This window comes from Nomia melanderi, chromosome 3, assembly GCF_051020985.1.
Source record: "Nomia melanderi isolate GNS246 chromosome 3, iyNomMela1, whole genome shotgun sequence".
NCBI classification, from domain to species: Eukaryota; Metazoa; Arthropoda; class Insecta; order Hymenoptera; family Halictidae; genus Nomia; species Nomia melanderi.
This window is the reverse complement of record NC_135001.1, coordinates 21,677,499-21,705,279: the sequence shown is the minus strand read 5'-3', so window position 1 is coordinate 21,705,279 and position 27,781 is coordinate 21,677,499. Positions and strand designations below refer to the sequence as shown.

The 27,781-nt window shown below is 37.3% G+C and overlaps 3 protein-coding genes across 13 annotated transcripts in view; 1 reads left to right on the top strand and 2 right to left on the bottom strand.

Annotated features, from left to right (window-relative positions):
• Positions 1-15,622, bottom strand: part of Atg16 (Autophagy-related 16) — a 338,482-nt gene extending 322,860 nt beyond the window's left edge. For 2 of the 7 annotated variants that reach the window (XM_076366002.1, XM_076366003.1), the window contains exons 1-9: positions 15,346-15,622; positions 15,026-15,198; positions 13,349-13,898; positions 12,955-13,213; positions 12,679-12,841; positions 12,472-12,560; positions 8,872-9,010; positions 6,177-6,282; positions 4,558-4,700 (exon numbers count right to left, since the gene is read on the bottom strand). In XM_076366002.1, coding sequence (XP_076222117.1) covers positions 4,558-4,700; positions 6,177-6,282; positions 8,872-9,010; positions 12,472-12,560; positions 12,679-12,841; positions 12,955-13,213; positions 13,349-13,478 — 1,029 coding nt within the window. In that variant the 5' untranslated portion in view covers positions 13,479-13,898; positions 15,026-15,198; positions 15,346-15,622. Of the gene's footprint in view, positions 1-4,557; positions 4,701-6,176; positions 6,283-8,871; positions 9,011-12,471; positions 12,561-12,678; positions 12,842-12,954; positions 13,214-13,348; positions 13,899-14,714; positions 15,199-15,345 lie in introns of all 7 variants that reach the window. The other 5 variants (XM_076365999.1, XM_076365997.1, XM_076365998.1 and 2 more) reach the window with 5 other exon arrangements.
• A 170-nt stretch (positions 15,623-15,792) lies between these two features.
• Positions 15,793-27,781, top strand: part of CASK (peripheral plasma membrane protein CASK) — a 296,314-nt gene continuing 284,325 nt past the window's right edge. For 3 of the 5 annotated variants that reach the window (XM_031981919.2, XM_031981917.2, XM_031981916.2), the window contains exon 1: positions 15,793-16,687. In XM_031981919.2, the coding sequence (XP_031837779.1) occupies positions 16,629-16,687 (59 nt within the window). In that variant the 5' untranslated portion in view covers positions 15,793-16,628. The remainder of the gene's footprint in view (positions 16,688-27,781) is intronic. The other 2 variants (XM_031981920.2, XM_031981918.2) reach the window with 1 other exon arrangement.
• LOC116429221 (salivary endonuclease-like) lies at positions 19,756-24,584 on the bottom strand. Its single transcript, XM_031981925.2, has 3 exons — positions 24,407-24,584; positions 23,853-24,321; positions 19,756-23,381 (listed from the first exon to the last, which is right to left on the bottom strand). Exons 1-3 carry the CDS (start codon positions 24,462-24,464, stop codon positions 22,715-22,717), a joined length of 1,194 nt encoding a protein of 397 aa, XP_031837785.2. The 5' UTR covers positions 24,465-24,584; the 3' UTR covers positions 19,756-22,714.

Genomic DNA, 27,781 nt, shown 5'->3' with positions numbered 1-27,781 from the left:
TGCCGGCCTGCTCGCGCGCGGATATATTACACATTGTATTCCGCCGGCGAACGGCGAACCTATAAACGGTGATATTACCGCGGCCAACTTACAATGAGGCTTACAATGCGACTCAGAGACCGGGGTGTATCAAGCACGTCATGAAACTGCGGAGCTGTAAAACCTGCGGCGATCCACTTCTCGCGTCTTTCTGAATTTCCGCGCGTTCCTCGGGAACACGGAGGGATTCCGCGCAACGGTTATCGTGCCTACTTTCGCCTCGTCGTTTCGTTATTCCAGCGCGAACGGGGACGAGGAAAAAATCGGCCGGCGCGAGAACCGCTCGAAAGAGGAATACCGACGCTCCGTAAGAATCGAGGGAGGAGCTTCGCTGGCCACTGAATATCTTCGACTGAGTTGACTTCGGAATGATCTTTCGCGTTCGTGAAGAATGAAATTTCAACCCTTTTAACCGTTTGAACTATGTAGGCTACAATATTGCACCAGTTATAATATTTTAATGAATCTTAAAGAAACTACCCTAAAATTATTCGATTTTTACTGAATATCTTCGAGCGAGTTGATTTTAGAATGATCTTTCGCATTCGTGAAGAATGAAATTACAATCCTTTTAACCGTTTGAATTCTGTAGGCTACAATATTGCACCAGTTATAATATTTCAATGAATCTTAAAGAAACTACCCTAAAATTATTCGATTTTCTACACATCCAAATTTTGTACTAAGAAGGAAAATAAATGATCGAAGAAATTACAAAACAACCTGGAGGGACGAACAAATGAGATAAACGCATAACTGGATTTACTTTGTGTTGTCGTGCTTTAAAATACAGAACAGTTCTCTTTTGTTGTCATAGAAAGTCGAACAGAGTCTATCGGTTGGTTTAAAGTTTAAATATTTTTAATAGTTACACGGAAAGCTGATTCACGGTGAAGTACATTTTAAAGGAAGAGTTAATTACTATAAAAAATTGACAGTATACAACATGGCCGCATTGAAACAATAAATCATTCGACCGATGTACTTCATTGTTCAGCAGAATTCCAACTGAAAAATATGATCGTCTGTACAGAATTTTGTTCCTTTACAATCGAGGAGAAATGTCAAGAGGAATCTTGCATTGTTTACACGTGGATTCGGGTCGACGTCAGTGAAATGTACTGCTGATTGTTACATACTGAAAACGGACTATCGAGACTGTCGAATCGCTGATTGAATCTGAATAGAAAGTACATTCGCAAACGAATAGCAGAGCAGTGGATGAAAGCAAGCATTACAGAGGGTCAAGTTGTCAGGTAACGGTCGATTAAGTACGTATGCATGAAGAAAAGAAGTGGAGCACTATGAACAAATTGAAAATAGTAGATGATTAAATTGCTTGCACTGTGCTTGTGGCTTAATTTTTTATCTTATAGCATAATTTTATTTTACAAAATGCGATAAAGCAAACCAGCAATATTGATACTGTCTACCAAAAAAACAATTTTCATTGAACGTCGACCGTTGGAAATTTGTTTAGAAAGATTTGGAACCATATAAATTTCTACCGTCTAATAATAGCATTTTCATCGGCGGAAACAAATATATTATATAGAGCCGTAATCATTCGTAATTGAAAAAAAAATTGGTTCCCCACGGAAAACTGAATCCAACATAGTTTTCGGTTTCCGGGAGAATTGAGTTTAAAAATTCATCGAATACGCGAACAATCGAGCCTGTCCATCGCTCGTTATATTTACATCTGCTAGCATTCACGAAAATTACTCTTCGATGTAACGTGAAAATAATGAGGTCGCGAGATTAAAATAAAAATATATAATGGCAGAATACCGAGACTTGTAAAAGTAGACACAGAAATTATTAAACGGGCACAATTATTCTTTTACAATAAATCTCACGTTTTTAACAGGAATCCGCAGAAGTTAATTCTCTTTGAAATGAAATATCGCGCGTAAAGGGTTTTATTTAACAAAAAGGTTTCATTATTAACGTCCAGAGAAGCCTCGATACATCGTTCGATAATGAAATTGAAAAGAAAATTAGAATGTTACGAATCATGTTCAAGAATTGTTTCACATATTTTAACGAAATTTTCTCCATTATTCCCTTTCGATTGACGTGGGAAAAAATCCAATTAATTATACGTTCGGTACATCAAAGTATTTCATTAGCTACATATTACAGAAGTGTAACGTCAAAGGCAAAGCCTTGAATTAAATTGAAACATCCCGTACGTATGTTAGCGAATGCTGACGGCGCAAAAACAATAGATACTTTATCGACGAGATATTATACACTGATGTTCGTAAAAGTTACTTTACAGGAGGATGCAGGATCCATAAACTAAAATTGGATTTCCGCGACTCGAGAAACGATACTATTAAATTCAATAAAATATACAAAGGGATAACAAGATGGTAGTAAAAGTGAAACAGCAATATTATAGACGGTAACGTTTTAACGAGGGCGGAAAATAAAAGAACTAATAAAACCAGTGAACGATGGCGACGGAGGCTTCACGCCGAAGCTCTTTGCGCTCTTCAAATCCTGTCCCCTTTTGAAGTCTCGAAACAATCGTTGAGGGGTTGCTTTATCGCGTTACGCGGCCGCGATGCCTGTCTCGATATCGTTTTTGATCTCGTCGAAATAACGAGGTGTAAATGTACCGGCTAAGAGCAATGCTCGCGACTGGGAGCAATCAATCATCCGTTGATTACACTTTCGTGTGCATATCTGGAGAGGGAACGTCTTTAGGGGATGAAACGAGGGTGACTATTCGAACAAATACATTTTGCTCGCGTTTTCTTAATATTTTCCGTATCGAAAATGCGCACATCGGATTTCAAGAAAGTATCTGACCGCTTCATTTTAGGGATCAATTTTTATAATCGCAAATATCAGTAGTCTGTACTGAATCTTTCAAAGTATTTTAAAATATTGACAAGATTATGCAGAAAGTAAATAACTCGATGCAGATAAATCAAGCAAAAAACATCCCTTTTATTTGGCTGTCACCCCAGTTCCTCCACTCGCCCTTAAACACATTCATACCGCGAAAACGAGGGGAAAACTTCGGTTCCTGTACAGGATAAAAAAAAAGATTATTCTCTCGATGACTTTCCCGCATCGGACGGGAGAAGGGTCTTCCGAAAGAAACACAAAAGAGAAAAAGAAGAACGGGGTGGCGGTACGGGGGGAGAGGGCCGTTCGTGAGGAAGACAACCGCGAAACTTTTCGTTCCCTTCCCGATATCGAGAGCCGACCGGCGAGCAAAACTGGGATGAACTTTAGATGAGAGAATATCGATATCATCGGCCAAAGGAGACAGTATTATTCTTCCGTCGAAGATTACGAAACTGGAAGGCATCCGGGCCCGTTCGCAAAGCGACAGGGGTGACGCGAAGATCCCACCGAGTGATTTCAACGGAACGATCCAGTCGGGAAGCTTTTTGCGAATCGTCATTAGCTTTACGATCCTGTGCAGGCAGATTTACACGGACCCGTCCCGTAATAGGTCGTGGAAGAAGGTGACGATAAATTTCATATTCTAGTGCTGCTAGATTCGCGGATCGTCTCGCCTCGGAATGACCCTGTAATTTAATGCGCGTTTTGCGAGGCATCTGTTTATACACTTCCTACGACGTGTCCGCCGAGCCAATCATATTTTCATGACGGGGAAAATAAGTACACCTCGTTACCGTGCTTTCTCGGTCGCCTGCTCCGCGTCCCGATGTAAATTCTTTTTCTTCCCCTCGATTCCCTTTTGCTCAATGCACCGTGCCACGGTAAAACTTCTATCGCCCGAACTAATGTCGAAGCATAAACGTTCGTCAAAATGAATTTCTGAATGATGGCGCTATAACTTTCTCCGCTTGTTCAACTTTGTATATTCCGGCGCGGAATTAAATGATAAAACGATGCGACCGGCGGGTAGGGGCACCTAGACGGAGGGCATCCGTCTTCGGACTCTCTTCGGGGCGCGAGGACGTTACAAAAACCGTGCAACGCTGCCTAACGGAGCGTGGGAAGATCCCTGATCCCTGGAACTAACTTTGGATAGCAGTGATCTAATGGTACGTGTCGACTCGAGAGCTTTACTCTCCAAGATGAAAGTCCGTAGCGACGGGAACTAGAGAGAGCGTGGCTCTCGTGTTAGTACGATAGCTGTCGTTGTAGCTTTAAGAATGGGGGACGGCGTTCTTACGATATCGCGTAATTGGAAACACCGAATCGATAGGTGCAATCAGATAAGGGAGTTAGATACGCTTACTCTAAGGTCGAATTAAATCGACGATGCGGCGCGAGGTAGTTTAACCAGAAAGATTCCGCAGAAATTTTCGGGAATAATTCTTTGATTTTCTAGATGTTCAAATTTTCCCCGAAATCGACGCAAATATCTTTCATCGATGAATTATCGAACAATCCGATCGCTTTAATTCGGTCAATTTCGGACTCGCAGATTGGGATGTACTCCTTCCCGACAGGTATCGGGAATATTAACCAACCGAACCAATGAACTTCCGCTTGGGACAAAACAATCACGCAATTGTCACTCACCTTTAGACGTAGATCGTTGACGGTCCACACCCTGCTGGCGTAGTCGTTGGATGCCCCGAGGATCAGCGTTCCCGTTGAATCGAAATCGACGGACATCACTCCAGCGTTGCTGCCGATGAGGTTACCTTTGCTCTCCGAAGTACCTGAAACGGAATATTGTTCCAATCGAATAAAGTGCACGGGAAAAAAGAGAACTCGTGGGAGATCGTTCGCGTTCCCTGCATTCCGCCGGCTGCACTTGATCTCCTTTAAACGCGAGCCCCACTGTGCTACGCGCGGTTCTTCGGATGTTTTCGATCCTCGCCACCCGACCGGGCGACCGGGTGCCCGAATTAAATTTCATTTAGCTTAATACGGAAGGTCAATAGACGCGCGTGCCCGTTCAATGGGACGGGTCGGATGAAGAGGAGCGAAGGCAAATAGATTTAGTAAAGGGGATGAAACAATATGCGGCCCGCGTCGAGAAAAGGGTGGGTCCCGAACGGGGGAGGGAGGCTGGGCGGGGAAGCGCGAAGAGACATGGAAGGGTAAGTTAAGCGGATATAACCCGTACAATAAGGACGGATGTTTCATCCAATTTGCAACGTGGCGAGGGGATTACATTCAGGCGCGATCGTTTCGCCATAGCCGGGGAAAATGTTTCTACCGGCGGGCAGAGGTTTAATAGGCGCCCCTATGCTGTCGCCTATACGCTAACGCGGCTGGATCGCGCCAAGTAACCTGTTGATTCGTTAACATACTTCATTAAGTGGCTGGAAAAGAGCGTTCCGCGAGAACGCCATGACCCGCCTCGCCTGACGCGCGCTTAACGATCCGTCGCGACCACCGGACGACTTCGTCGGCCGTCACTGCGAGAGACCTCTTCCGCGCCGATCACGCTCGGATCGATTAAATGCGCTGCTGAAACGGACACCGTGGTCAATCGTAAACGACGAAACGAATGGGTCGCACCAGGGAGGATCGGTTGATCGTTCGAATCGGCATCAAGAATTGATTCCGCCGGGCGCCGGTTAAGCGGTGACGTAAATCCTTCTTTCGTCTCGGAATAGAACGGGATACGTCTAACGCGTATTTGTATTCATGAACAGGGGGACGGTAACAAAGTTTTAATTACTTCATTATGGTAAGTTTTAATGAAGTTTCAAACTGACTTTCACATCACTTTATTGCCCGGCCTAGCCCCGCTAAACGTAACGAAATTGTTTTCCATTAAATTATCTCGGGTATATATCGCGGCGCCAAATCGACGAACCGATCGACGGAGAGCGGTATCTCGATTCGATTTTTCTCAATTAACGCCGTTTGTGTTCCGATCGGTTTGCTTTCCAGCGAGAAAACAGCGAATTTATAAGACTGCGAGAAATCGCGGGGACCGCGCGATAATTATTTGCTCGTTCGATCGACGCCTGTTACGAATATGAATAATAACGTAACCGCTAAACAGATTACGGACTCGAGGGATCTCGAGCACGGTAGTTCGCGATGCTCCTGTAATAGGGGTCGTTCGAGGTATCGTTGATTAATCGCGCGTATGTAGATATCCGGCACACGTATATACCGGCAAGGTGTTCGGATTCTAGGTCACTGTTTTAATGGTACGATTTTGTTTAATTAATCACCTTTTGTAATGCTCCAGAGCTTCACCTTCCTGTCAGCTCCACCGGTGGCGAGGATCCTCTCGACGGGAGACCACTTTACAGCATAAACTTCCCCGTCGTGTGCGTTCTGCAAGGGTTATTAAACGCTTGGCGTATAAACTTTGAAAAACTCGTACATGCAGGAAGCAATGGTTAATGTATTAAGCGTGCCGAATTAAAACTTCCCCGGTTGCATGAAAATTCCCGTCCGGGAACGCGAATGAGGAATTTAAAAGAAATTACGCGGCGTTCACGGCGTTCATCCGAAAAAAAATTCCAAGTTTTCTCCGCTCGAATTATTTTCGCCGACTATTAAATCGCGGTTAATATTACGTTCATCGTGGCTCGTATTTCAAGACGCTGTGCTATCTACACCTCAAGTTACGACAATATTGTCTTCTGTGTCAGGTGATCTAGTTATGACTTGAGAATTTAAGATCACGGAGAAGAATATACACTAAAGACTTTACGAGTTAATGACAACCAACAAATAGCTCAGGTAATGTGAGCGTAAAGTATGTGTGCGTAGTTATAATCGTTAGCATACTGTATGCTTTCAAATGTTGTGATATATTTATACTGCTTAGAGCTTTCCTACGTGAAGCGTATCGACCGCAATTAAGGTAATGTATACTACGTGGAACACTTTAATGACGCAAGTGTTCTCTTTTTGCAGAACATTAACTACCGAACACTGCGTGTACCGTAAATCACCTGTATTTGTTCGAACTAAATATTTCATGTACCTAAAGGATTTAAAAGCTTGCACAGATGACAGTTGGTACAGCCAGGACCGAAGTGTTTCTACGCGAAAAAATGCACTGAAAGTATAGAATGCAAATTTTTTATACGAGGCTCTGGTTTTTTCGTTGCTGATTACTTCCTTTTGAAATTTTGTTTAAAAAGCAATCGTGTACTGGAATATACTTAATTATATTAAATACAATTATTCATTTCTTATTGTAATATAAATAAAACAAATAATTATGTAATAACATTAATAAAATGGCTAAAAATGGATATTTATTATAAGTGGAAAAGTAAGTAACGGACAGACACGTTACGTATCGCACTGAATTTTGCTAGACAAATTTTTTCCAAAACGAAGATTCCTAACAAAGCCTGGTATAAAATTGTTATTCCATATTTTCACCATATTTTTTCGCGCAGAAAATAATTCTCCACTGCTTGTACCAGCAGTCATGTGGTACTATATGTGTGTTTATTAAAACCCTAGGTTTCTAAAATAAATTTCATTAAAGAAACATGCATACTATCAACTGCTCAAGAAATACAGCACAGGAGAATGTATAATATTTGTGGAAAATATATTTCACTTATAATTGCTTTCCTCTAAACTTGAAGTAACTCGAAACTCAAAACGTGTATCTAAAGTGTTTATATGTATATATATATTATATACATCAATATAATTGTAAGCATAAAACAAGCATATACTTAAGTTAAAGTAACACTTAAATAGTATAGTAAACTTCGTACGTTACAAATAATATTTGTCTCTTAATTATAGCCGGCTGAAATAGTTAATAACGAATAATAGATTATTCGATTAAAGCAATGCTAAACCGTAGGTCAATGCAATGACCATTACACTAATACTTTAATAACGTACCATGCTCAGAGAAGAAATATACGACTCTTGGAAAATAATAACAAACACTAGATTATTACGTATAATCCCACCAAACAACCTACCGTTATAAGTACGAGACATTAACTTAAACCAAAAGACACGTGTCCTGATGTAAATACTTTAATACAATAAGTACAATTTTTTGCTAACAAGCTACATGTACGTTCGTGAAAAATATTTAAATGTTATTTTAAAAAATCGTATCAACAAGACCATATATACTCTGTATAAATAATATATGTATTTGTATATAACTTTCATAACCCTGTAATTTCGTAAAATATACTATATGCCAGTCAATCTAATCTTTTTATTCAGGAGCGTTACTTGTTCACTTAAAGACACATACCGAATGAATTGAATAATATATCACAATTCTAACCGTGTTTCGATAATAATCGTAATAGCTAGCGATCACGTACGAAAGCATCATTAAAAAAAATCTAATTAAAAAATTTGTATAAGTACTCCAGGTACCATATTCAGTGTCATCTGAACGAATAAATAAATAATGAAACTCTACGATTCTCTTCATCCTGTGAAAAAAGTTTAATTGACTGCAGTCTGCAGGAATAACAATTTCCATATAGGTATCTTCATACATATAAAAATAGTTCCGTATTAAAGCGTCTCGAAATCTTACGTAAATTACTCTGATAATTCTTACGTAGATTAGGTTTATCGCAAAGCTGTATCTCTCGCGATTTTACTTTCTCCGTCCGGAATCACTCCCTAATACTAATAATACCAGTGTAAGAACAGGAGAAGAGGCTCCCGGCGTCACGTTATCAAACGGTCGTTCGCGATACAAGTTCAATCAGCTTATCACGCACCGCGCGACCATCGTATGACGATCGCTGTCTTATCTCGTTGTACAAAACATGCAGTTCAGTGTTACAAGAAATTAATAGACCATTTGTACTAGAATTTCCACAGCGATAGCATAGTATAAATATATATATGTATATATATATCTGTATATATGTATAAGATAGTTCATAAATTAAAGGTTTGTCAACGTACAAACGTAACGGACACTTTTGTTGGTACAGCGGTAGGAAGACCAGAGATTCCTTCTTTTAAACTCGATCGATCCGGACTAACGGGTCGCGCGTCGCGAGCTGCGTCCTCCAGCTCCTTTTGCACCTTTGCCTGCCTCTTTCTGGAAAATGAACAAACATGCGGGCAATTAGCGTTGGGAGATTGTTTAGGCGGTCGAGATGACGCTTTGTATAAATACCCCATGGAAAACGTTGAAAAACACCGTGTATCTGTGAACGATTCATCCAATTGTTATACGTCATGCAATATAAAACTATTAGTGGAGCCGTTCTCTTCGCTGTTGTTACGCATTAATATATTACTATAATGTGGACACTGCGTTCGTTGCATTAGTCGTATTTATCTGATTGCTTGATAATCGTTATGGTCACGTGTCGAATCGACAATTTTTATTTGAATAATACGAACAGAACGTTAAACGAAAGAGTACGAGACTTCAGGAATAGACAGTAGCCATTAAATATTGATGTGATACCAGAGATAATAGTTCTGAATTCGATCAAGCTAACACTTTAACCCTTTTACTTCTTCTTATCTCATTGTTATTTTTACCGCTATCTATGTATTAGGTGCTTGAAGATGTTTTGAACGATGTATACGCTGAACATAAATATTTCATATAGTCACTACACTATAAATGTATATAATGGTACTTTACATAGAATGAAATTAAAATTAGTGGTGTTTAATCCACTTTCAAAGTGTGAATGTTCGATACACAGCATTAACTGCATCTATAATTCTTTTATGATATTTAATACTTAACCGAAAGAAAAATACAATTACTTGATTATCAAGAATCAGAAGATTTCTAACCATATTTATTTTCATATTGTTTTTCCTTTTTTAAGAAAATTAATGAGTACCATCTCTCTTGAAATTCTCAAATATTGTCTTTAACACTTTATATGCGTTTAATAATAAGCACAACTGTCCTTTAAGCATTCTTACAGGTAACGATTAAATTAAAATTAATTCACACGTATAATAATACGTGTCACGGTTTTATACACCAAACATAAATAAATGGTACGTTTAAATACATGATACGGATCGTTTAGCAAACCGCTCAAAGCTGTAAAATGGTGCGCTAAGCGTAATTTCTGTCACGTCTCTTGTTAAGACTTACCCGAACTTTGACAAGGTATGCATCAAAAAGGCTGTTGGACTGGAAAAACTCTCACTGAAACGAAAATGTCAAGCAGTGTGATGTGCTAGTGCAAAAAAAAACTCTACAGCGATAGTATCTCACGTCTCTCCCCTTCCTAACTCTTTTTTCTCTCTTTCTACGAAAAGCGAAAATTTATGAATAGCATTAGCAATTATTCAGAAATATGCTGTCCAAACACTTTTCCAAGCGTCGAATATTAAAATATAGGAACTTAAAGGTACGTGAAAAATTCACCCTTAACGGTACTAAATCATGTAATTATGTTTTTAAATATTTTGTACATTAAACAACTTGTTGTAACAGTGAAGGTACATATAGACGGTATAATAAAAATAAAAATATAAGTATATTATTATGAATGAATAATGTGAATGCGTCATTTAGCGTTATTCATTAGTGGCAATGTAAGCTTGTAAAATATTAACAATTTCTTAACAATAAAACATATATCCGTTATTACAAAACATTTTGTTAGAACAAATTGGTAATTGCACGTTTTGGTGGAATATTGTTATCAAAATCATGCCTCTGTTAAAAACGAAGCATAGCACTAATAAAGGTACACCAGTTAAAATAAAATGTTAATTTTTTAAAGAAATAGCATCTATGTTAGTTTCTTCTTACTCACTTTTCACACTTAAAAATAAACCCGTTGTATGAAGAATAATGATGATTTCTAAATCTTATCTCAGAAACCGTAATAGCTATAATGAACAATACGAATTGGACATTATTTTTGAAGAGTGCTTATTGAAGTGAATCTTTAGCAGTAATTTTTTTATAATTATTGTCAAATGTAGGCATCATATTCCTTCAACTACCCAATTTAAATGCATACAATACAGACATGTAAATAGTAAATAATATATAGAAGCAAAGTAGTGTTTAAAATCCTCTGACATGAATTTTTCTGATAATTTCAAATTGTTAAATGAAGAAATATTTCATATTATACTGCTCTTATAAATTTTATGATTCTGTAAAATATTGACTTTTCGTTATTTCCATAGTATGGACATTCAGTTATTTTAGATTATTTTTCATTTGTGTATGTCCAGTTTGTCTTTATCACATTGTATCAATAATTTTTCTTTCATCCTGAAGTATTTACACACATTCATTTACAATATCTTCGATATCTTTCTGTATGATTAATGTAAAAAATGGTTAATGTTATATTTGAATTATACTGTATAATATAATAGCATCAGCCAGTAGCATTAAATATATGTCCACATATGCATCACAACAAGATAAAACTTTCATAAATTTAAAAAATATATATGGGAACAGTATTAGAACGTTTATAAATTGTAAAGTATTATTGATTATTTGAAAGTGACAAACTTGCAATTATAAATTTTAATCTAGCCATAATAACATTGTAGATTCCAACAACTAATAAAATAAATTTCAATCCTTTCGATATAAGTAAAGTAAGAATAATATGCAACTTGGCAACTATAAAATTTTACCATTAAAATAACCATAAAATAAACACTGTTACTAAATAATGATAACATGATGCTTTATGTATTCAAAAAACATTACAGAAATCTCGAAATATTATAAAAACGTCTGTATTAAAAGATTAAAAAAGTAAGCTTCTAATATAGCATATCAAATATTCTTCTTGAAGATTTTACTTATTTCAAGATAATATAATTACTGTGTTGACATCGCGAATATTTAAACACATATCATAAAACAAATATTAATAGCAAAATCAGTAATATGCAAAAAGTTTTGATGCATTTCCTTTTCAAAGAAAGAAGCTAATATCCCGTGTTGGGTAAGTTACTACATTATAAAATATTCATATAATGCTGAGATTTCCTATCAATTATTTATTACTGTATAACAAGAGGTAGTAACGCGTGGATATTCTTTTCTGGCATAATATTTACATTTCTAAAGAAATTGTAATATTAGATAATCTTTTTACTCTTTCATAACTATTTTGTTATAAAAAAACAAAATATCTGATCACTTGAAATACAAAAGTGTTGTTGCAAGATTGCTTAAAAAAAACATACATATCTAATAATAATTGTCATTTGTGACAAAAAGCAGTACAAAAGATAAAATGAAACCAATATTTTTGTATATTATACATAAAAAAAAACAATGAATGAAAATCGTTCGAGAAAAAAAGTTAGTGCATTTATAATATCCTATGTGTAGAAATGTACGTTATAACTACTTTTCACTACACCAATTAATCTATAGATTTTCTACTCATCAACACAAAATATGCATCAAAAGGAAAAAGTATCAATACGTTATTTACAACCATGATATACAAATATACACGGAACACGTTAATTGTAAAAAAAACATATTAGTTAATTAGAATAATTAATAAGTTGAATAAGTTTATGAATACTTACTTCAAAAAGTTATCATTTTCTTCATTCACTTTTTCAGCATCCCGAGTCTTGTATTTAATTAAGCGTTCTATTAATTGACGATTTTCTTCCTAAAAATAACCATAATTTTTAGGATATAGAAGTATAATTTAATGGAATTTATGATCTTACATGACCTTAATAATAGTTATTCTCAAATGAAAATTATCTTGAGATACAAGCAAATACCTGTGCTTTCCTAAGTTTTTCTTCTAAAGATGCAAAAGCAAGTTGTAATGCTTGATGCTCGTCCTTCAGCATTTGATTAATACTTTCTAGCTCTCTTTCTCTGCTAAGGCATTTAGTTATTTCTAAACGTAAACTAGCATTGAGCTCCATACTTTCAGCAAGGCTGTAAGTTTTAGTAATATAGTATTTTAGTAGTTTATTAAACATATTTTTCACACAACAATTAGAGAAAATGTAGATTATTTTAATATTCAAATAACACAGAAAAATATTTACCTAACTTCCTTTGCGTGAAATTCTTTTGTCAATTCTTGTAATTTATTATTAAGATCTACTATTTGCTGTGTATGTTCCCCTTTCCTTTTATGTAATGTTGCTAATTCCTCTGCTTGTTTTAAAAGACGAGCCTCGAGATCAGCATTAGCACCTGATAAAGGAGTCCCGCTGTACGCATTGCGCCGTAAAGTTTCATTTGCTATAGTTAACTGAATATTTTCTCCACGTAATGTATTTGCACTTTCAAAGAGCCGGTTATCTGTAATTTCAAACATATATAACAAATTCTTACGTTAATATTGTATTTTAAAATAACAGGAATAAAAGTGGTGATAACCTCATCTATTATATTTCAAAATAATTACATTAAGATATATAACTTATGAAACCTTACGTAAACTAATGAGATCAGCAAAACAATATGTTTGCCTTCTATTTCTTTCTTGAAGTTGTAAAATTAAATCTTTTCTCCAATTGTTGTCCTCTCTGGAATATGATGATACACCTGGTTCATTTGCAGCCATTTTCACTGTATGAAATATTTCGGAGGTCTTCTTGTACTCTGTACTTATTTTTGTCTTTCCTTATCAAAGTCGTATAAAAATCATTTGACAGCACAGTTGGTAGATATTCTGCCAATCTTCACTTCTTAACATACACTGATTTTCCACGAAATAATTTAGTTATCTTCAGTAAAGTCGCATTCAAATATTAATCACTATCAACATCGAAAAATACCGTATTAATCACATGACATTTAGATTTTCAACGAATATTTTTAATTATGAAAATAGTTACTCTAACCTAAACGTACCAAACACTATACGGTTACCCTGAAATTGCCGGCTATTCGAAAGATCGATATATACTGTTTGCGAGGTAACGATACCTGCATTTTGAATATAATTTCAGTTAAGTCGATAACGAAAGATAAAACATTTTTTCTAGATTTCGTTGGATATATAATTAAATCGGAAATATTACGGATAAATTAAAATGACAAAAAAAGTAATCTTGGCACCGTTAAAGTGAAATGTTTTCGTGGAGATTAAAAAAGAATGTATAGCAGACGATGAAACAGTTTTCTTCTTCATACCGTAGTTAACTCATCGTTATTATCAAGGTTCGATATGCACACACATATTTCCACCAGACGCTATTATTAATTTTAATTAAATAACATGCACTTCTTGAAAATACAATACTGACCTGCAGACATTTTGTTGCACTATTCAAATATTTTGTACTAAACATATTGCAACAATTTAAAAAAAAATATCCTTCTGCTTATTAGGTATCATTTTTTAAAAGATTGATAGATCGTAAATTCTTCGAATCTAACGTTAATATTTCTTTTATATTTATTTAGGCCATGAGAAAAACTTATGTTAAAATGTAGGGAGCAATATTTACTACAATCTTTCAAGTTCATGGGATTCATCCTATAATGAAATATCGGAACAAAAAAATACGAAAATGTGCAAACAGGTACAACTAAAACTGTCAATAGCAATTTGTAAACAATCAGTGAATTATTTCTATCTGCGGTATTTTAATTCCATGAAAACATCTGTCGCTAAACGAAATGTAAAATACGATTAAAATTTATGGATTATCATCCATTTAATTGTAGAAAGAATGGGAAAACAAGTAAAAAGCAAAAAAATCGATTTCCCAGAAACTCCAAGAAGCTCTGTAACGGCGCTGCGTCTTTAGTTAGACCATCAGAATACGCGTTTTATTCAATTCTTAATACTAACCTGCGTATGAATCAGGGTACCGCAGCAGCATTAGTAAGGATTACACGAAATTTAAGCATTAGCAATTATTAATGCGTGTAATGCGTTTTATGATATTTAATTCATTAATTTTAGATAGCGCAAGGATTAATTGCACTTTACGCTGCTCTGGATTCTGATCACGTAAAATCTGAATACATTGAGGCATGGTTGCTGTCAGGGTAAGGATGAATTTTAAGTTTCGACGTAACGTTCATTTTTCCTTGAATGCATATAATACATTCAGCTCATTGTGCAATAACAGACGCACAATAATAATCTTGAAAGGATACGATCACAAACATTTGAAACATCTCGAAGAGGAAGTGAAATTCACGGCAATCAAAACGCACGCGGTTCGCAAGTCCTGGGGTCAAAACAGAGCGATTGTCACGCTAGCCGTTTTCGGGCAGCAGGAACTACTGGAAGAAGCCTTCGAAGGACTATCATATTTACGATAATAAATCTGAACAGCAAACATTCAAATAATCAGTTGATTAGAGCATTGTACAATATAATCAAGGAAAGTTGATATCAAACATATTTGATATGTCAATACGTATTTGATTCAGCTCATTTCAGAATATATTTTTACAGATATTAACCAGTTTACCTCATGCCGGACGCAGGGTTCTACAGCTCATTTGTGGAACAGGTTAAAATTCTCTATTCCGACTGTCGATACATCGACTGCGATCTTTTCGACGATAATTCTTCCTGAACTGGTTTCACAACGAAAATAATCACACTCGTTTACGTACAAAACGAGAGTCATGTTCGTAGATTTGTTGTATACGTATTTACGGATATGCGAGTTCAGTCGATATTTGCATCGATTATCATCGGAGTAACCATATATGCCGATGGTCCGAGGTACCCGGGAGCATTACTTGCGCGCTGAACGGGTAGCGTTACATACGCTTGGCGAGTATTGCGTATGAAGGAACGAAGCGAAAGATATAGTGCATTAAAGCGCCAAAGGTTGCACGCGAAGCGGCGCCACGCCCGCTCCCCCCAAGCGGAACGGTTAGTCAGCGGGGTCGGAGGAGAAGCTGTTAGTCGGCGCAGTCGCTCGCCGCGTTTTATGCAACTAGTCTTGCTTCGGAGCGAGTGAATCTACTCCTCCAGCTTTTGACAGACGGGGGAGAGCGTGTGCAGTGGGCATCGGTGTCCGTCTGGCCGCTTCTTGCTGGTCGGTCCTTGTCAATTGTACGGGCCCGGCTGTTCCGACGGGGCAACCGATTCGGCCCGATTCGGTTTCCTTCGTGGCCGAGACATAGCCAACACGATCGTGTAAAACGGCCGTACTACGTACAACGTATTTTCCGTCCGGTTCCGTGTGCTGACTTTGCCGGCGTGAATAGGCTGAGGAGGCTCGAAGGCGGTGTCGATCCGGTGTGTGTACTGACACCAGCACCGGGAACCAGTCAAGAATTAACCACGTACGGATTTTGGGTTAAAATACAGAGCTCGGTTATACGGTTCCGAACTCGTGTCTACTGATCGAGTGCCAGTGCGACAACGGTCGGGCGTGCTTACACGGGTGTATCATCCACGACTGTGTACATATAGATGTGTGTATGTGCGTAACGTGTGCGTAGAGGAAAACAAATTCGTTACTGTTACGGGAACGAAAGAGATAGCCGTCGGCCCGTCACGGAGAGTGGGAGGAGGAGAGGCGGCCGTGAATCCACGATACCTGGCTACGTTCACGCCGCCCGCATATTCTGCACGAAACGACCCGAAATAACGGACGTCAGCCGAGACCACCGGAGGAGAGGAACCCGTATCCTGCACGCCTTTCCGAATTATTACGAATTCGTATAGCTTCGGCGCGCCTTTTGGCGCGTTCAGCATCCTCGTTCGGTCGACTTCCTCGACCTCCTCGTCGCCACTATGGCGGACGACGAGGTTCTCTTCGACGAGGTTTACGAGCTCTGCGAGATTATCGGCAAGTGAGTAATAACGCAACGAGAAATGAACGGGACGACGACACGTTGCATCGGTATTTCTTTTCTTTTCTTTGGTTCTGTGTGTCACGAGCGGCGATTGAAAGAGGGAAAGTGTCGGAACGTCAGGGATGGCTGTCGTCGAGATGGTAAAACAGATCCTAAGAAAGTCTACGATGGTAAGAGAGGCGTGCTTTGACAGATGCGTGTCTGCATGTGTGTAGTACACATGCCTCTCTTGTCCCATGCATGTTGTGCGTATATACGTATACATATACATGTATATGCACATATATATTACTTTACGCACGCCGCTCGTGCACACACATACAAACGCATCTTACTGCCCAACTGAGGTTATGTACGCACGCGCGCGGATGCGTGCACCGCGTGTGCGAACGATGACGTATAGATGTTGACTCAAAAGGGGCGAACGGGTGAGTAACAATGCGAAACTAAGGGAAAAGTGCGAGTTCGTATAATAAGGAAGTTGGCTGTGTGCTGCTCATACGAATTTTGCACAGTTTCTACTTTTACTGAAATTCCGGGTAGCACTTTTAGCGATCTCTTCTTGTAAATACTAACGTTCCAGTCCTTGTATAGGATGTTGTATGTAGGAAAACAAATTTTCATCAGTTATTCAATTATATTTGTTTTGTTTGGTCATTGAATAATTATGTATTGGTTTGCTTGTTTAGAATGCTTGGGTATATAGTGCTCCAAGGTTCCAATTGTTGTTTCAACACACTATACGGTAGTTCAAATCAATAATTCATATTCTCTTGAAGAATTTGATGCTCCGTAAAGAAAAGGACGGTGTTAATAAATATTATCAGTCCGTTACTGTGAGAAACTAAATATATTATTCTTCTGAATAAATTAATTTACGGGTGTATAATAACCTTAACAAATCAAAGTTGAAATTAATAAATGAACATATTAAATAAATGATTTTTTCTTAAATTGAATAACAACTAACAATTTCAATTGCAGTTATGACGAAAACTTTTATTTTTACGTTTGTGCTTATTTTACGAGCATAAAAAATTAGAGAAACAGTTTTTAAAAGAAAAAAGTTTGTACGTATATAAAATTTCATTTGAATTCCTATTCGTGATGTGCATTATTGGAAAACATGTTTTGGTTGAACAAGCAAAAATAAACTTGAAACTCAACATTTTTAAGTGCAGAGGTTCTGAGAAATTATAAAGTTTAAAAGCAGCGTTGTTAAATATTTCTTTTCTTTAAAGTGAATATTCAACATAATATATTTTTCCATATTTATATTCGTTTATGCTTTGATTCTGCATATATTACACGAGAAAAAGTAATTATTTTTTAAACTTTTAGCTAACACAATATATCAAAAAATTTTAGATTATTAATAATTTGTTAAGAAGTATTAACATAAATTGAAATATCATTATTCAGCGTTGAATATGAATGAAAGTTTCAAATTTTCTCTCTATAAATTGTAATTAAATAACATGAAATGCATATAATTGTAAAATTCATATAAATGTATCATTCATAAGGTATGAATAAAATGAAATTTAATATGAGAAAATATACTCCAGTGATTCTCTGCACCTCAGAATCATATAATGAGAAACAAAATCTTGAAAATGGTAAGACAGTTCCATTTTTCTATTCAATTTTGAGTTCAATATTTGTTACAGAAATGTTTATTTATCGCTACAAGAAAATTTCGTTTTTTGTTAAAAATACGACACATTTTTCCGTTACTCATAATTGAGAATTGTTTAATGAAGTTGCGCCTTCGCACGCGTTTCGTCTATATTGAAAAACTGTTGAACTGTTTGATAAAATACTCCACGCCCCGTAACTGTGTTATACTGGAATGTAATAAAAATACCAATATACAGGCAAGTTTTTGGTAAAATATACGCGAAACTGTAGCACGCAAAGTTTTTATATATAATTTCCATGTATTATTCGTAACGATATGATTTACGTTGTGCGATGTTAACTCCGTTCTATAAGTTCATTTCGAATTTATTCCGAGTTTATTTCAAAATTCACCTGATAAATTTACTTTTCCTTTGACAATATGCACGAAAAATTACGATAGTATGAGGCTTCTGGGTATCAACCGTAAGTAAATTTTCTCAACACTTCACGATTAGATAGCGGGTCTCTATCAATTCGTCGTTGATCCCTGATGAAGCAAGTTGCAATGGTGGCGAAATGTTGGGGAAACTTTCCTACTGAGCATGGTTTACCCCTGAAAGCCTCAAGGAACTATAGTTCACTAACACGCGTTGTCAATTTCCTTCTGATAGTCAAACGAGAACAAGTCTAAAATTTCATTTGAAATTCACGAATGCAATAACTACCGCGGACTAAATGGCACGTTAAAAGATTAAGGAGAGTTAAGTGAAAAGCTTGTAAGTGCCGAGAGAAATTTCAAAACAGTAAAGTAGAACGTAATTCATTGACGAGTAAGTGAATCGAGGAAAATCGATATACTGTTCTTTGAAAAATTGAAGGAAAATTGTCGTAGGGCCGTGCACGTTTATCGTACCGCCGCTCCGGGCACTGAATGTTGTTTGAGGTGCTCCATGAAATACTAAATGCCATTTGCAGAGCTAAAGTTTAGTACCGGTATATTCAAGATGAGATGGAAAGCTCGGTCTCCGTTTCTTTTAGGGCGCTGCCTTACTTTTCATCTCCCTCGTAAATCATTTGTGAATGCTCATGGACACAACGGCTGTGCGTACGAGCAAGCTTTCTTAGAAGTCGGAGTACATTCTTGATGGAATTTAACCTTGAACTTAATTGTGAAGAATATTGCGTTGGCGCATTGACGATGATAAGATACGTTCTCGGAGTATCGCATTGTTTGGATTTAATGCAAAAGTCCCGCGTAGAAGAGATCTGTAACATTCTAAATGGGATTCAAACAAAATGGCTTTTCACTTCGGAAGTTCTGCTTACCGTTTGATCAATTAGATAAGATTGTTTCTGTCGTAAACCGAAATATTCATCGGAGTATCTAACGTGTACATACAGAGCAATTCAAAAGTCTTGGGATTGTATCAGTTCTAAGATAGTTCTTTTTTTAATCATTTTATTCATAATTGTACAGTCATGCATGAACGTTCGTTGAGATTATTTACGTGTTTCTAGAGCGTGTGTCTCGATTATATTACTTCACGTTATATGTTTTGGTTGCCTCGATGATTGGGTGTTCTTCGTGCCTTCATTGATCAGGTTGGGGTCAGCACGTTGGCCGTTATAATGGGATAAGGACAAAGGAAAGGAGGGTGCACAATGAAAGGGGTATGTTTCGGCTGGGGCTTACCACACAGTGAAGTCGTCGATAAAGTTATCTTCTTATCTAAGATGTTGCAAGCCGTTCTCCACGAGGGTATTAAGGAGAAGTTTTTTGCAGGAACTTCCGCTTATCTTAGCTCATTACACTTGTAACGATCAATATCCCAGCGTAAAGCTTAGTTTTGTAGTTCTTGGCTAATCATTAAGCGAGTACTACTTTGATCTGGTTTCAATGCTATTGGTAATACGCTCGATTACCACTAAATTACATACAAACAAGTCCAAGTAGTCGTTCAAGGTTACCGAGGGATTAATTTCGCCGTGACGTTCGTACGTGTGCGCGTTTCAAATATGGATGCACGTAACAGTAGTGCAAGAGAAAGGATACTTCACGCCGTCATGCGTAATTGATGCCACCAAATATTTATACTTTGGACGAGATCAATAAACAAAGACTGTGCTTTTAATTGTACTGCATTCTATGAACAGCAGTTGTTAGAACAAGTATAACGGATTTGTGTAAAAGCATTCTGAATCTTTTATTATTCAATTTCATGAATTACTGAATTATACTAGTCTGAAGTCATTCGTTCTTACGACTTTTCTATTATTTAAAATTGCTTTCCTGGAAATTTCATTGATTCCGATGCGGTGTATCTAATTGCGCCGGTAACATTCAAGAGAAATAACTAATGCTATTGGTTTCAAAATATTAAAGAAGAAAATAGATTAAGAAACATGATAAAGCTGGTATTAATTGCGTTTGAATGCAATTAATTCTGCAGAAAAACAATGTTTCATTATCACATTTTTGAATTGTTTCTGGAAACGAGTTAATTACTACCGCTATGGCGGACGCATTATCTAGTTTCTATGAATGCTCTCTGGCATTCAGCCAATTGTTAACTTAAAACGATACACAGTTGATTATTGTATCATGCCAGTGCTATTAATTTTAATTAATTGTGAAGTGACAATCTGTGAAATGATATCACACATAGTATCGTTATCACGTGAACAACATAACATTCTAACGGTACTCTTATAACAACTTTAATCTTTATTTTCAAATTATGAATAACATTACTGAATTTTACATTTCATCCATTTATTTGCTAAGATAATTCAATTAGTAAGTTAAATTTATTTAATATAAATCAATAATTGAACGGCCATCGAAGTGTTGATTGAATGACTATATTATTTTTTATAAGCATGCTACGTTAATCAAATAGTAACATTTTATGTATAGAGAAAATTGTATATTTTTTAATGAAATTAGAATAATACTCGAATACTCTAAAATTCGTTAGCGGATAAGTATTTCAATAAAATTCGATATACGTTGCACAGAGAATTTCATTATATTTCAACGCAATTTTGATTTCACCTCAACTATTCGTAGTGGATTTTACCATTTCGGTACCTTAGCAAGAGTTAGCTTTCGCAAGTATCTCTGTTTTAACAGGTTCTATTGTTAGAAAGATTCCAGAACTTGGTTTACTGTGATTTCCGAGATTGTTGAAACTTCCTTTGGAAGTTCATTAATGGAGCATACATATACGATGCTCGATTTAATGTTTGTCGACAATGATATTCAATTTATTTTCCTTTTAATTCTAATTAAAAGTTTATTGGATAAAGGAGTCAGAATAGTATTAATATCACCTACCTATTGAAAGTAATCCATCAGATTGTCGACAAATTTTTCAGTACTCTTTTAGTATCAAGGAACAATGACTCCGACAGAAATATCATTTATGGAGAATGCCTGCAAGGTTCCAATGGAACGATTCGGCGTTCATTGAAAAGTTATGTAAAATCGCGTTTCAATAAATTTTATAATTTGTAATAGTTATTTGTTACATATATAATTTTCAACATTATGTAGGATACATAGATTTATACAGAAATATGCTTTATAGATCCGCTCCCTGAAATCGTGAATAAATTCTTCTATCTTTTGTAATTATAATGTAGTATCAAAAATATTCAGTGTGAAACAAAGATATGTATCTACATGTGTAAGTACGTAGGCACTCTTACCCATACAAACATTGCTCATTTTTATTCAAGAAATTTTCGCCCTCTCTCTCTCTCTCTCTCAGTTGAACACTGGCTTTAATTAACTGTACTCCATGAAACGATGCCATACAATATATTTATCTCTGCATTTACTGTTTGTTCTTGAAAACATATTTGTGTATACGGTAATAATACATTTAATCACATCTTTCCCTTTACGACTGAGGTTTCTGCACTCTTAATAGCATCGCTATACTCGTTGCATCACGAGATTTTCATTCCCCTTGAATTCTTATCATTGTAAGTACCTTTGTCGCTCCGTCGACATCGAATAAGCGAATCGCCAGTTAATTCAACGCCTATCAATCCGAAACTGCTGTTTTCTCTATGCTAGGGGATTACGCGTTCAAAGGAAGCACAACTATTTCTCCACCGCAGAATCACACATAATATGGTATCGATAAACAAACGAAAAAAGGAAACTATCCGAAGCCACAAGTTTCGCCAGTGAGCAAACAGTAAAGTGAAATTCACAACACGATTTACACAGATCACGATTTCATTACGTCTCGTTAGAATTTCTGTTCAGCATCAGTCATTCCTACCGTATCTCAATATTCTGGAATTGTGTCAAGGGTCAGATTTGGCAAGGATCCTTGCCTCGAGTGTTCCTGTTGTTACAGGCTATACTCTGCGGTACGCCAAATATAGTTATATTAAATCACCTACCACGTTCAACGGTGGAATTGTCGAAATTTTCGTGCGAAGTTCACTGACAGAGCATGCGTACGAGGCACCCGCTCTAAGTTCCTTTGACCATGTCAGCCACTTTATCTTCGACTCGATCCTGTTCTTGCACAAATACACGTCCTGCGTTATGGCGGTTATGAAGGGATCGTTTAATCCTACGAACGCGGTGCCCTTCTTGCTCGCCGGGTCGTAGATGATCTTCCAAAAGAATCTCGGCACCGACAGAGGCTTCGAACCTTCGTAGTTCAATTCGATCGACTTCGAAAGTCCTGCGCTGTCCTTCATGGTCATTTGTCCGTGAACACCGGTGTAAACCTCTAGATCCAGAGAATTCCTCGCGGAAAAGCTTCTAACATTCTCCTCTAGAGTCTTCCAGTTTCCTCCGTTGAACGTGGTCCATTGCGGCTCCGCGTTCAGGTAGTGGAAAGTGCTGTAATGCTGGTTACTGTAGACGAAGTCTGACCTCGCGGCCAAATGTCCACGCGACAGGTACATGCTTTCGTTTACAAACTTCGTTATGTCCGATACATTTAGGATCCGATTGATCGACGTACGTTGGTTTTCCAAGTTGTATAGTTTCTCCAATTGCATACCCTTGAAATACTGCCCTGTCAGCCAGTTTTTTGGCCTATAATCCGTGAGAATTTGAATGTTAGGTTTGGTAATATTGGCGTGATAGCGTTTAAATAGCATTCCACGTATTCATAATTTTCTAACAGTTTTTACTATATTAGTAAATTTTGAAAAGGAATGTTTCTTCGATTCGTGACCAGTTTTTCAACGTACGAAACTATTTTCTACATCGAGGAAAGGAGCAACATTGCTACTGATTAAACGTATTTAAGAAAATCAAATTTCGAGTTCCAAGCCAAATTAAAGTAGCGTGTCGCAATTTAAAATTCAATTGAGTGGCGAGAAATAATTAAAAGTGCTATTTAGGTATGCATATATGTCTTTCGATTTACACGGAATTTTTTTACGCGATATCAATTTTCGTATTAATACCGTACTTTCACCATAAAATTCAATCAGTAGCTAATACGATATGATAATCTGAAACGTCGGATGTTGAATTACAAATAAGTATAACTTGACTTACCTTGAAGATTCTTGGTAGTGTCCAATCTTTTTAGTCAGCTTAAACTTTGTATAGTAAGTCTCGTAGGTCTGATCGTCACGGCACACTTCTATCGTGGTCAGGAATTTCTTTGGGAATTCAAAACCGATGGCGACCGAAGTGTACTTTTGGAGACATTTCTGTTTCAAAGTGTTAGCGCTGATCGCAGGTCTCGCCTTGCAAACTATCGTTGAGAAGTTTCGGCTTATTCCGTTAATGGTGAAGTATTTATCCTCTTCGCATGTGGCTGTTGCTAGTTGAACCTTGGTGTCGACGATGAGATTCCCTGCACCTGGACATGCTAGAGCAATAGACTTTCCTGTTTCCAGTACCAACGTGGATTGTTTTCCCGTGTTAGGATAGAAAAATTCGTTGCTATCGCTTGTCAGGACCAGCGGTTGCGGTAGCTTCAAGTCCCCGTCATTGTATGATATGTCTATTTCACAGACCCCTGAGAAATTGAAACAGAAGTTAGGTTTATCCTCGCACTAGCAGCGGTCCATCACTTTCCTCAACTATCACGAAACAGAACTCACCCGAAGCTGTCGCTGTAACGAGATACGAACATGCAAGTAATAAAATAAATGGTAGCATGATTTACGGTAACGATCTGTTGACTGTGCGGCTTATAAAAGGAGTTGCCTGCCCGTGTGCTCTTCTGGCTTTTATAATCTTCAGTTCCTTCGACTGACGACATCGAGCTTCTGAGGTCTCAGTGAAGTGGATTCACGAGTACTTGAAAATGATAACGACAGTTGAGGATATTTTGTTCATTTCTTAATCGCGGTTTGTAGATAAAGCGTCGAGGATGAGTAACGATCGGTGGTTTCAATAAATCGATTCGTGCACCTCGCTTACCGTGTTAACCGAATTCGAATGATTTTTAATTCGAGCAAGGACATCTGTGCATTGAACCCAACGCCGATACTTTATTCGCTTATCCGCGAGTTAATTACAATAGATGAAATACAGTGAAATTTAATCTTCGTGCATTGTTTCGGTTCATTGATTCATCCGTGCATTGTTCGGTTGTTTGAGGTGAAAACAGACTTGTTAAGTTCTGAGCTTTTTAAAAATAGAATTGGTAATCGGGTGTTTTGGCATAGTATTGTAATTGAATTCCTGATACGCTTTCCGTCTTGTTCACGCGTTATCTTCGATGTCGCTGAATTCAACAGTTACTAATGTAACAATCAGACACAGTAACGTTGAATTGTGTGTATTTAGCAGTTATCAATCTTTTTTTATCGTTTATATTGTTCGTTCGCGAAATACGGATTTAAATGCGAAAATGCCGCGCCGAATCATTTCCACGATACGTCAGACGCGCAGCTTATTTGGGTTGACAGTTTTTTTAAAAATCTTCTTTATCATTGATGGAAATGCGATTTAAAGAATGTATCAATTTAAACGTTTTTACCAAGTATTCTTCTTGTTCCTGTGAAAATGCATATATTGCGAGTTCGATAAAGATTCTTTGAAATTATGCAATTGCGTTTCATTTCCATCTGCAAACTGCATTTATCAGAGCTACTTTAAAGTCGACGGTTCGCTACAAATGAAGGGAAACTTCGCCAAAAAATAATGTCCCATTTCGATTGCAAGCGAATGGATAATATTAAAATAATAATCCAAGAAATACAACTGATAATTCGTATACAATAAATTCACATTTTATGAACTAAAAGTTAAGGGGTTGCTGTAGGATGATGTCGTTTCTAATTTACACTGATATTTTACTTTCAAGGAATACGAGATCGTTTCAAGTAGGCAGCACCAAATACGTTTTCCATTGTATTTACATTCTATACATGTACTAACATTTGAAAGGTCAGTTTACACAGTTGGGTTGTGGAAATATTCAGCTGGGACTGTGGTTAGAACAAACTCGTCAAATTACAGCTACCCCATAATGCAGACTGGTTAAAATACTTTTTCGAAGCTGCAGTGTCAATTGTCTGCATCGGTTCACGTGTTTTCTACTCCTCGGTACAATCATAATCGCATATTAATTACCAGCAATTAACACGTGAAAGATATCGGGAAATCGGTCCAAGGTTAACGCACAGAATGCTGGCATTGATATTTTCCGTACACTGTCGTATTTAATATACATCAAGGGCGTAACTTATTTTTGTCCTGAACCGAGAAGGCAGGCATGCTTCTCCCAGTCGGGTCGTATAGTTGATGATATCGAAGCAAGAAACTTTGATCCACGCCGAGTATCCAGTGAGATCGACTCGGTGAAATCAAGTTAATCTTCCTGACGCCAATGAAAAAGACCGACCTCCCCGCACGTGAACCGGCGCTCCATTGTTTCCGAGATACGGACAGAGTGAATAAACTTTAAACTTTGAACTTGTGGGGTGCGAGGACCGAGTAAACAGGGAGGGCACGTGCCGCTTCGTTGTCTAACTGAATGAAAACATATTTAACCACTAATTTGCTTGATACAATTGGATCCGAAGTTTCAAAAACAATTGAAGAATAATCCATAAAGTGGGATGAATCCGTATTCGAAGAACACTTACACGTGCACAAAGAATTTTTCAATATGAAAACCTTCCCGTTTAAGGTTATCGAATTCAAATGTCTATATTTAGAACGGTGCGCCCAATATTTTGAACGGTATTCGAAATATGTTTTCCACGAACTTTTATACAGCGCTCATCGTCAAAGCCTTTGTATTTGTGTGTGTGACTCAAAGGGGAAGCGAAGCGTTCTAAACGGTGCAATTTAATAAATCAAAGATGAGCTCGTCAGGCACGGGAACTGCATTTTACTCGCCTCGGCGAGTTCCGAAATACTGCAGACGCTTGTTAAGGGTGTTATTTATTCCCGAGTTTCTCTAATAATTCCATTTATCAAGTTCAATTTCCTATTCCCCTTGTTTCCTGTTCGCGAGCAGCGTGTCCGTCATGTCTATACGCGTCCAATAATGTGGAAACAACTGAACTATAGGGGTGGAACATTAATGTCGATGCAGCGGGACGTGAACGATGCACTTTGACACCGAGCGTCGTTTCCGATTCCATAGGGAAATGCGTCCCACCTAATTGTACCAGATTCGTCGCTCCCTCTGGCCGAATACAAATATATGCGTTCATTGCTTCGGATTCGAGTGAGAATTTTGATCTCGCGTCGGGGCGGTGTATTCGTATAATGTGCTCGGTTAGTCACTTAGAAATATATCATTTTAATCGAAACGATTTAATTGGAAATTTAGTTTAATGCTCATTTAAATACATTAAATGCTTATTTAAGGTATTTCAATAATTCACCACTGCACGAAATATTCAGTGTTATGTTTTATTCACTGTACACGATCTAAATTTTATAAATGCTTTAGTTTCTCCGGAATTAATATTAATCTTCAATTTAGATCAACGAAAATAATTTACTAATCTTTGGTAGGTACTTCAGCGTATAGGTGATCAGGTGCGTCGAAATTAATTCTCACAAGTTTAAAATAAATCTTTATTTAACCAGACAAGTCTTGACTATTAACTGTTGACTATGACTATCTGTTCGTGACGACTGTCTTTTTATCCTTGCTTCACAGGAAGCTTCGTGGTGAATTTTCCCTAATTGGTTAAACAGCGTATTGACGTTAACCAGTCAGGTACTTCCGGTGATTTTCAATCACCGCCTATTCCTTGCGCCCTTAGCGCGTTTTTTTCTGGAAAGACAGTGCGCTTTGATGGGGGAGTATTTCTTAGTGGAAGTTTGGCAACGCAGCGAAATTCCCTCCAGGCCCAAGCCTCGTGACGTCACTCGCCGAGGGTGGCTTGACCATGTCTTGCATCCCTTCGGAAATTCATGGTTCATAACATCTGCAATTTGCTACTGCGGCGGTCTGCAAATATTGTCGAAGGAGAAACAAGCTTGGCAATAATTCTCGAAAAACGACT

Excerpts from the sequence above, each read along its gene's own strand:
- LOC116429221 (XM_031981925.2), bottom strand. The coding sequence starts at position 24,464 with ATGCTACCATTTATTTTATTACTTGCATGTTCGTATCTCGTTACAGCG. Across the intron at positions 24,322-24,406 it reads CGTTACAGCGACAGCTTCGG|GGGTCTGTGAAATAGACATA; the intron begins GTGAGTTCTGTT and ends TCAATTTCTCAG. Across the intron at positions 23,382-23,852 it reads CACTACCAAGAATCTTCAAG|GCCAAAAAACTGGCTGACAG; the intron begins GTAAGTCAAGTT and ends CACGGATTATAG.